This window comes from Babylonia areolata, chromosome 18, assembly GCF_041734735.1.
Source record: "Babylonia areolata isolate BAREFJ2019XMU chromosome 18, ASM4173473v1, whole genome shotgun sequence".
NCBI classification, from domain to species: Eukaryota; Metazoa; Mollusca; class Gastropoda; order Neogastropoda; family Buccinidae; genus Babylonia; species Babylonia areolata.
The window spans coordinates 64295930-64305929 of NC_134893.1; the positions used below are offsets into that span (position 1 = coordinate 64295930).

Here is a 10000-nt window from a genome sequence, read left to right on the forward strand (position 1 = left end):
CAACTGATACACAATATTAATACAGTCTGCACTGTCCAATGTTTTGGGGCGTCTGTAGTCAGACATATGTAAAACGGTGCAGTGTGGAGGGGGGTGGGGGTGGGGAAGACCCCTAGCCATTCGGATCAGACGATAAACCGAGGTCCCTTGTATCGCAAACACTTGAGTGCACGTTAAACGACCCACGGCAACAAAAGGGTAGTTCATGGACAAATTCTGTTAAAAAAACAAACAACAAACAACACTTTCAGGTGAGAGGAAAACAAACACACCTGCAGGCAGAAATAAAATGGGCGGCGCTGCACGGTAGCGAACAACCCGAATTTTACGTAATGGAGAAATCACAACACAACACAGCACAGTACAGCACAGCACAGCACAGCACAACACAACACTGCACCGAACAGCACAGCACAGCTCAGCACAGCACAACACAGCACAACACAGCACTGTACAGCACTGCACCGAACAGCACAGCTCAGCACAGCACAGCACTGCACAACACAGCACAGCACAGCACAACACAGCACAGCACAGCACAGCACAGCACAGCACAGCACAGCAGTGCGAGAGTGAAGGAAAACAAACTCGGTCACACAACTTTTTATCTTTTTTTTTTCTCCAGTGGCTTTGCTTTATTTCAGCAATCGACACAAGAATATTCAATTATTCCTGCTGCACACACTGTAGTATTGCACAAAGACGTAATGATGATTTCAGTACTCATACTACGAATAACAATGCTAATACTAACATTGATGCCACTACACTACTACTGCTGCTACTACTACCACCAGTTATTGCTGTCATCATCATCATCATCATGACGGTGAACATCTCCCACCCAGCCACCTTTTTCCTGTAGCTTGTTGAGGTGTTTTTCTTTCTCTCTCCAACATCCATACTCCTTCCTCTCCCACCCCTCCCCCTCCACCTCCCATATTCAGCTCTCAACTTGACATGAACGGTAATTTCAGCTAAGATAAAAAAAAAGATACTCATTACAATACTAAACAAGCAACAGTAAAACATGTGGAGATTACTACTTACTAAACGAACGCTGAAGATGATACCTATTCAAAACCCCGAGCAATGCAGTTTTTTGTTGTTTTTTTCAAAAGGGACAGAACTCCGATCAAATTTCAACCTGGGTCTCTAATCTTTCAATTGCTGGGTAAACTTTTCAATTGTGTGTGTGTGTGTGTGTGTGTGTGTGTGTGTGTGTGTGTGTGTGTGTGTGTGTGTGCCCCCGTCTTTTTGTGCGTGTGTAAACAGCGTACCCAGAGCCCTATAAATGAAATAGGCGTCTGTAAAAGGTTATTTCAATTAACTGATTGAATAATTGAATATTCATGTACTTATTTATCTAATATTTATTGAACTAATTAATCAATTAATCAAATGATTGATTAACTTGTTGAATTAATTTACTCATATTTCCTGTTCTGTTCGTTCATTCACACTACTACAGAGCCACAGACTCCGAGGATCAGTGATGCAGTGAGCGAGTCAATTAACAGGATTCCTGGCACTGGACATTGGCCGGGTAGTCACACCTGCTGTTGGAGGCGTCGTATTTCAGACCCGGGGGACAGGACCACGAGTAGTCGATGCTGTTTGCGCACTGGTAGTACTTGGTGCAGTCCGCGGGGTTGGGGAAGAACCCTTCTCTCTCTGGGCACGAAAACTTTCCACACCCTGTTCGCAACAACAACAACAACAACGAAATAACAACAACAACAACAAGGTGGAAGAAAATAAATCAGTTTCAGTTTCAGTTCTTCTCAAGGAGGCGTCACTGCGTTCGGACAAATCCATAATAATTATACGCTGCACACGACATCTGCTAGACAGATGCCTAACAGCAACATAACCCCCAGCGCGCTTTGTCAGGCCTTGGAATAAATAAATGAATGTATATATATATATTGTATTTCTTTTTATCACAACAGATTTCTCTGTGTGAAATTCAGGCTGCTCTCCCCAGGGAGAGCGCGTCGCTAAACTGAGAACGCCACCCCCTTTTTTTTTTTGGTTATTTTTTCCTGCCTGCAGTTTTATTTCTTTTCCTATCGAAGTCGATTTTTCTACAGAATTTTGCCAGGGACAACCCTTTTGTTGCCGTGGGTTCTTTTACGTGCGCTAAGTGCATGCTGGACACGGGACCTCGGTTTATCGTCTCATCCGAATGACTAGCGTCCACACCACCACTCAAGGTCTAGTGGAGGGGGAGAAAATATCGGCGGCTGAGTCGTGATTCGAACCAACGCGCTCAGATTCTCTCGCTTTCTAGGCGGCCGCGTCACCTCTAGGCCATCACTCCATACGAATACGTTAAAAAAGAAAGGGTCAAAGGTCCGATAGTCTTTTACAGCCAGCTCATGTCCACTGTGTCCAGGTTATCGGCATAGGAAGAGGGGGCCCAGTCCCCTCCTTTCGCCGTTAAAAAAAAATCTTTTATCTTAAAATCCATCCTCCCCAAACGGAAGTCAGGTGCTCATTCACACCTGGGTGGAGTGATTGATTGATTGATTGATATAGATACTTATATAGCACCTATCCTCGGTCGGAGACCAAGCTCTAAGCGCTTTACAAACACGGAGTCATTTACACAACAGGCTGCCTGCCTACCTGGGTAGAGCTGCACTGACGGCTGTCACTGGGCGCTCATCATTCGTTTCCTGTGTCATTCAATCAGATTTCAGGCACGCACGCATACACACTCAGACAGACATGTAACATTTCACGTGTATGACCCTTTTGTTTATTTACCCCACCATGTAGGCAGCCATACTATGTTTTCGGGGGCGGGGAGGGGGGGGTGTACATGTTGGGCATGTTATTGTTTCCATAACCCACCGAACGCTGACATGGATTACAGGATCTTTAACGTGCGTATTTGATCTTCTGCGTGCGTATACACACGAAGGGGGTTCAGGCACAAGCAGGTCTGCACATATGTTGACCTGGGAGATCGGAAAAATCTCCACCCTTTATCCACCTGGCGCCGTCGCCGAGATTCGAACCCGGGACCCTCAGATTGAAAGTTCAACGCTTTAACCACTCGGCTAATGCGCCCGAGTGGGTGGGTGGGTGGGGGGTGGGGTGGAGGGGGAGTGTGGGGGGGTCGGAATCGGAGTAAAGTGCCTTTCCCAAGGACACAACACAATGCCTCGAACCCTCATCACCGGTGTAGCCTACACTGGATCAGAAGTCCAACTTCGAACCCATTCTGCGACGACGGCACATCTGAATGAAGAAATGATTAAGTAAATAGTATAAAAAACAACAACAACAACAACAACAAACCCAACAACAAAACAACCCGGGACAGCTATGCTCACCAACATATACGTACTGCTGTTCTTGCTGAGACCAAGCAAGGCCTTGAAGTTGTATGTGCTCTTGGCCAATCAACGGCGCTGCCAACTCAAGTCAGTCAACCACCAAAGCCAACCAAACAATTGTATTGTATTGTATTGTATTGTATTGTATTGTATTACTCTTTTGTCACAACAGATTTCTCTGTGAGAAATTCGGGCTGCTCTTCCCAGGGAGAGCGCGTTGCTAAACTGACAGCGCCACCCATTTTGGGGGGGTTATTGTTTCCTGTCTGCAATTTTATTTATTTTCCTATCAAAGTCGATTTTTCTACAGAATTTTGCCAGGGACAACTCTTTTGTTGCTGTGGGTTCTTTCACGTGAGCTAAGTGCATGCTGCACACAGGACCTCGGTTTATCGTCTCATCCGAATGACTAGTGTCCAGACCACCTCTAAAGGTCTAGTGGAGGGGGAGAAAATACTGGCGACAGTGGGATTCGAACCACTGCACTCAGATTCTCTTGATTCCAAGGCGGGCGCGTTACTACTAGGCCAACACTCTGCTTTTAATCGACTTAATTATCACTTTAATCTAAAACAAAGACTGGAAGTATAGTCAAGAACTAACCAATCAGGGTACAGAAACATGTGGGTCAGTCATTCAGTCAGCCAGAAAGCGTCATCATTCAGTCAGTCAGTCATTCAATCACAAAGCGTGATCTTTCATTCTTTCATTCATTCTACAGTCAAAACGCGAGAATATTCATTCATTCGTTCATTTATTCAGAGGGCACGGCAATTCATTCAATCTTTCAATCAGTCAAAACGCAGGATAATTCCTTCCTTCCTTCCTTCATTCCATTAATTGATTAATTAATCAGTTAATTAGAATTAGTTAATTAATTCAGTCCTGTCAGTCAGGCAGTCAAAGTAAGAAAAAAAAGAAACAAAAAAGAGAAAAAAAGCAAAAATAAAAAAAAAGAAAAGAAAAGAAAAGAAAAAAGCACAGTCGTTCTATTTGAAGCCAAAAAAGCGTGATGATTCAACCAGTCTGACTAAGCGCGCTGGGTTACGCTGCTGGTCAGGCATCTGCTTAGCAGATGTGGTGTAGCGTATATGGATTTGTCCGAACGCAGTGACGCCTTCTTTGAGTTACTGATACTGATACTGATACTGAGTCAAATAAGGCAGACACCAGCCACAACAAACAATGCGAGAATGAAAAATGGGGGGAAAAGGAAAGAAATAAGTGGAGAAAAAAAAAGAAAAAGAAAGAAAAGTGTAGTCGTTCAGCTCTGAAGCCACCAACCACCGACTACCAACCTCCTCCTGTGTGGGATCCTCCTCCTCCAGAAGGCGAGGCAGTGGTGGTGGTCCTGGGGTTGGATGGCCTCCTGGTGGTGGTGGCACGGGGGGGCCTTGTAGTCTGCTGCTGCTGCTGGCCACCAGAACCGCCTTGACCTGCACACAGATGATGATGATGATGATGACGATGATGATGACGACCACTGTGGGTTGTTTGCACTCTTTTGTGGAGGAAGGTGGCCCAACGGTTTAGACGCTTGTCTGTCAGTGCAGTGTGCCCGTGAAGGGTCTGGATTTGAATCTCTGTCTCGTCCTTTCTCCCACGTTTCATTGGCAAGTTCAACGTAGCGCCTGGTCACTCGGACGAGACGATAAACCGAGGCCCCGCGTGGCTGGTCAGGCATCTGCCTAGCGGATGTGGTTTAGCGTTTATGGATTTGTTTTAAACGCAGTGATACCTCCTTGAGAAACTGAAGGTGAAACATTCATAGGTCCTCCAACTTCCTCATTTTCCCTTTTTTTGTTTTTGAAAATAATAATAATAATAATAATAATAATATTATTATTATTATTATTATTATTATTATTATTATTATTATTATTATTATTATCGTTGTTGTTTTTAATGGGTTCCCCCACCCCACATTACCCCCTTTTTTGTTTAAAACAACAACAACAACGTCAACAAAACATTCTTCTGTTAAATTCAGACTACAACAAAAATAGATATCAAGCATACAAAATCATTTCACCATATATCGTCTTTATCAGCCAAATCAATCAAACAAACAAACAAACAAACAAAGTACACAGATGTATTTTTTCAGTGCCATTTTCTTTTTGCTTTTTTTTCTCTCGTCCTTCTCCTGCCTGCCTTTTTATTTCTATCTTCCTTTGTAACATTTTTTTCCCCCGAGTGCGTTAGTATGTATGTAATTTTGTTTGTGGTCGATGGATCATTTCTCCCTCCCCCCACCCCTCCCCGACCATCCCTGACTCTCCCCTCCCCCCACATTTCTTCTTTTTATTAAAAAAAATATTTTTTTCGATCTGATACTTTGATTTTTTTTCCCCCTATGCTTGATATTTGAGTTTTTGTGCGTGTTTTGGGTTTTTTTTTTTTTTAATGTCCAGGGCTGGGTGGATAAAAGCATGTGTACTTGCTTATCTCATTACCCTGGTGAAATAAAATTTCGTTTCGTTTCGCTTCGCTTCTCTTTCTTTCTTTATCAAAACAAAAAAAATTATATATCCACCTTAATCGTCACGAGATAGGAACCTAACCCTGGCTAACACCGTTGACGGAACTGGAGGAGAGGGGGCCACACGGAAAGCCGCTGTGTGCGTTCACCCACGGCCGTGGAAATAGAACTGTAGTGTCGAGCGATGGACGGTGTCTTACACTAAAGTCCTCCCACCTTTAAAATACGTCTGGGTTTGTTTGCACTTGCTTCAGTTGCGCAAAGTGATGTCCGCAAACATGCCATGCAGGTGATGATGCCCGCAACATTCTATGCAGTTAGTGATGCTCACAACATTCTATGTAGTTAGTGATGCCCACAACATTCTATGCAGTTAGTGATGCTCGCAACATTCTATGCAGTTAGTGATGCTCGCAACATTCTATGCAGTTAGTGATGCTCGCAACATTCTATACAGTTAGTGATGCCCGCAACATTCTATACAGTTAGTGATCCCCGCAACATTCTATGTAGTTAGTGATGCCCGTAAACTGTCTATGCAGTTAGTGATGCCCACATTTCTATGCAGTTAGTTATGTCCGCGAACAATCTATGCAGCTAGTGATGTGATACCCGCAACATTCTATACACTTAGCTATGCCCGCGACCATTCTATACAGTTAGTGATGCCCGTAACATTTTATGCAGTTAGCGATGCCCGCAACATTCTATACAATCAGTTACGCCTGCAACATTCCATGCAGTTAGTAGTGCCCGCAACAGTCTATGCAATCAGTGAGTAGTGCTCGCAACAGTCTATGCAATAAGTGATGCCCGCAACAGTCTATGCAATCAGTGATGCCCGCAACATCCTCCACAAACTGTTATGCCCGCAACATTCTATTCAATTAGTTATGCCCGCAAAGAATCTATGCAGCCAGTAATGTGACGCCCGCAACAATCTATGCAGTTAGTGATGCCCGCGGCATTCTATGCACGGAGAGAAAATTCAGTCAAATTTGAGATTCGATCCCATAATTAATCAAAAAAGAAAAAAAAAAGAAAAGAAAAACAACAATAAACGAACAAAAAAACAACAACAACGACAACAACAAAAAACAAAACAAAAACAGCAACAAAAAACCAACAACATAACAAACAAACCCACACACACAACAAAAACAACAACAGAGAGAAAAAAAAAGAAAAACAACAACAACAACAAACAAACAAACAAACAACAACAACAAAAACTCCACTAATCACGAATAAGAATACCAAAGAAGATGCAGTCTTAAAGATAACAGGTAAGTCAACAACAATGAACGAATCAAAGATGAATGATGTGGATACTTATATAGCGCCCATCCTCGGTCGGAGGACAAGCTTTAAGCTCTTAACATGCCCGCAACAACGACAACAGCACTATATAAAAACAACAACAAAAAACCCACAAAAAACAACAAAAAAGAAAACACAAAAACAAACAGGCGGAGAAACAACTAAAGGCAATCCAAACTGAAGGTCTAGTCACCCGGGCAGCTAGGGTAAGTCTCGCTATCCTTAATTAGCAACAGGACTTAGCTACCTCCCAAGACATCCTTGATGACGTTGATGAAGGGGTAGGTGCCACGCCCACAGAACTGTCCAGAAAAGTCGTCCATGTCTAGGGCCCAGAACATGGCTCCTCCCAGTCCTTCATCCAGGATGTACTTAGCCTGGAGTGAGACAAAGGGATGAAATATGACGATAATGATAATAATGATCATGATCATCGCAGTCGTAGTACATACATATATATATATATATATATATATATATATATATATATATATATATATATATATATATATGATAGTCAGTCGTGTCCGACTATGACCATCAGAACGGCAGAGGAGGCAACTGCTGTCCCGACTATCTGGGCTAGAATTTGATTATAGTGGAGAGTGTCTTGCCCAAGAACATCCCCACTCTCTCGGCCAAGAGGGTTTTAGGACAGTCGGCGTTGGGATGGTTCCCAAAGGTCAACTAGCCCACAAGGCTGCAGCACTAAGAGCCAGTGCAATTTTGCCTCCTAGTTTGAGAGTCATAGTCCTTCACAAAAGACTAAGCTGTAAATGGTTTCCCATTGACTGGAGAAACCATTGATAATACAGATCTCACTTTGCAGTCGTAGTAGTAGTAGTATCATTATTATCATGATCATGATCATTGCTGTTGCTGTTATCATTATCATTAATATTATTATTATTATTATTATTATTATTATTATCAGTATCATTATTATATTGTCATTCTTCTTCTTCTCGAAGGAAGTTTTAAGTCAGTTCAAGAGGATAGAGTGGTCGATAGTGTCAAAGGCTGCTGAAAAGTCTAATAGAGCGAGAACAGACATCATCATCTAAGGGCCGCTTCACAGGTATGACCACGTCTATAAGCTGACTGGTGAGAATTAAGTAATCTTTTTTTGTTCCAGGTGAGTTTTAAGAGCTGAGACAATACAATCTTTTCCGGCAGTTATGTAATGGATTCTCCACTGCAATGGTAATTCATTTACAACGCACGTAGTCTTTTGTGAAGGACTGTGGTACTCAAACTAAGAGGCAAGATTGCACAGGCTCTTAGTGCTGTAGCCATGGGGGCTAGTTGGCCTTTGGGAACCATCCCCGATACAGACTGTCCTAAAACCCTTTTGGCCGAGAGAGTGGGGATGTAACTTAGGCAAGAAGCTCTCCACTTTTATCAAATTCTAGCCCGGATAGTTGGGACAGCGGTTGGTTCCTCTGCTTAGACCAATGGTCATAGTCGGACGCGGCTGACGATCACACACACACACACACACACACACACACACACACACACACACACACACACACATACACGGACAGACAGACACGCACACACACGACACACACAAATGTATATATATATTTTTTTTTCACACACGTGCGCACACATACACACTCACACACACGTGCACACACACACGCACACACATACAACACAAACAGACGCGCACACTCGCTCATACACGCGTAGCGCGTGATACCTTTGTCTGGAAGCTGCTCGGGGTGTCATAGCAGACGTACTCCAGGGTGTTGGCGTTCCAGGCATAAGGGGCCGCCAGAGACTTGTCATCTTCTGTGTTCCAGCCTGAGCTTTTCAGTTTGTCACACACCTGTCCGAATACTGCACTGTTAGAATGACGATACTTAAAACAATGATGATGGTGATGACGCTAATGATGAAATAACCCATTTCCTCAAACAGAGCTCGAGGCGCTTTACATCACCAGTACCAACAATAATGATAAAGATACCACTCCTACTACTACCACTAACGGAGATTTATATATGGCCTGAGAGAGAGGGAGAGATAGTGGAGAGAGAGAAAGAGAGAGAGAGAGAGAGGGAGGGGGGAGTCAAGGCTGTCTCTCTCTCACACACACACACACACACACACACACAGCACAACACACACACACATACACACACACACACATAGCACAACACAACACAACACAACACACACACACACGACACACAAACAGACACATATACACACACACAACACACAAACACACACATACACAAACACACGCACACACACACCACAACACACACACACACACACAACACAAACACACACACACACGCACACAACACAAACACACGCAACACACACACGACACACACACACACACACACACGACACACACACACACACAAACAAATGAAATTAACCCCCTCCACCCCGAAAACCAGAAGAAAAAACGAAGACAAAAAGAGAGCTCTCCCCCCTGCTCACCTCATAAGCGGCGATGAAGCCAGCAGTCTTGGTGTACTTGCCGGCGGGGCCGTTCCTCTTGGTCCACGGGTCTCCGATGTTATGCTGCTGTTTCGAGAGCAGCATCCCAGAACGAGCGTAGAGTGCCAGGCCCAGCACTAGCTTGTCTGCTGGGGCTCCCAGCCCCTTCCACGTCTCCACTGTCTTGACCTGCCGTCAATCAATCAGTCAGCTAACCGAATAATCAATCAATCAATCAATCAGTCAGTCAGTCAGTCAGTCAGTCAACAAACTAATCAATCAATCAAATGTCGGAAGCACATAGTGAATACATCATCGAGGTCAATATGTAACATATACATTTCCCTTCAGTCTAGCCATGAGAGAGGGACAAAAGGTTTGGAAT

General features: G+C 43.7%; 1 protein-coding gene across 1 annotated transcript in view; it reads right to left on the reverse strand.

Annotated features, from left to right (window-relative positions):
• Positions 1-7388: 7388 nt before the first annotated feature.
• Positions 7389-10000, reverse strand: part of LOC143292312 (chitinase-3-like protein 1) — a 13481-nt gene continuing 10869 nt past the window's right edge. The window contains exons 7-9 of the mRNA XM_076602499.1: positions 9616-9804; positions 8858-8986; positions 7389-7526 (exon numbers count right to left, since the gene is read on the reverse strand). Of these exons, the coding sequence (XP_076458614.1) occupies positions 7389-7526; positions 8858-8986; positions 9616-9804 (456 nt within the window). The remainder of the gene's footprint in view (positions 7527-8857; positions 8987-9615; positions 9805-10000) is intronic.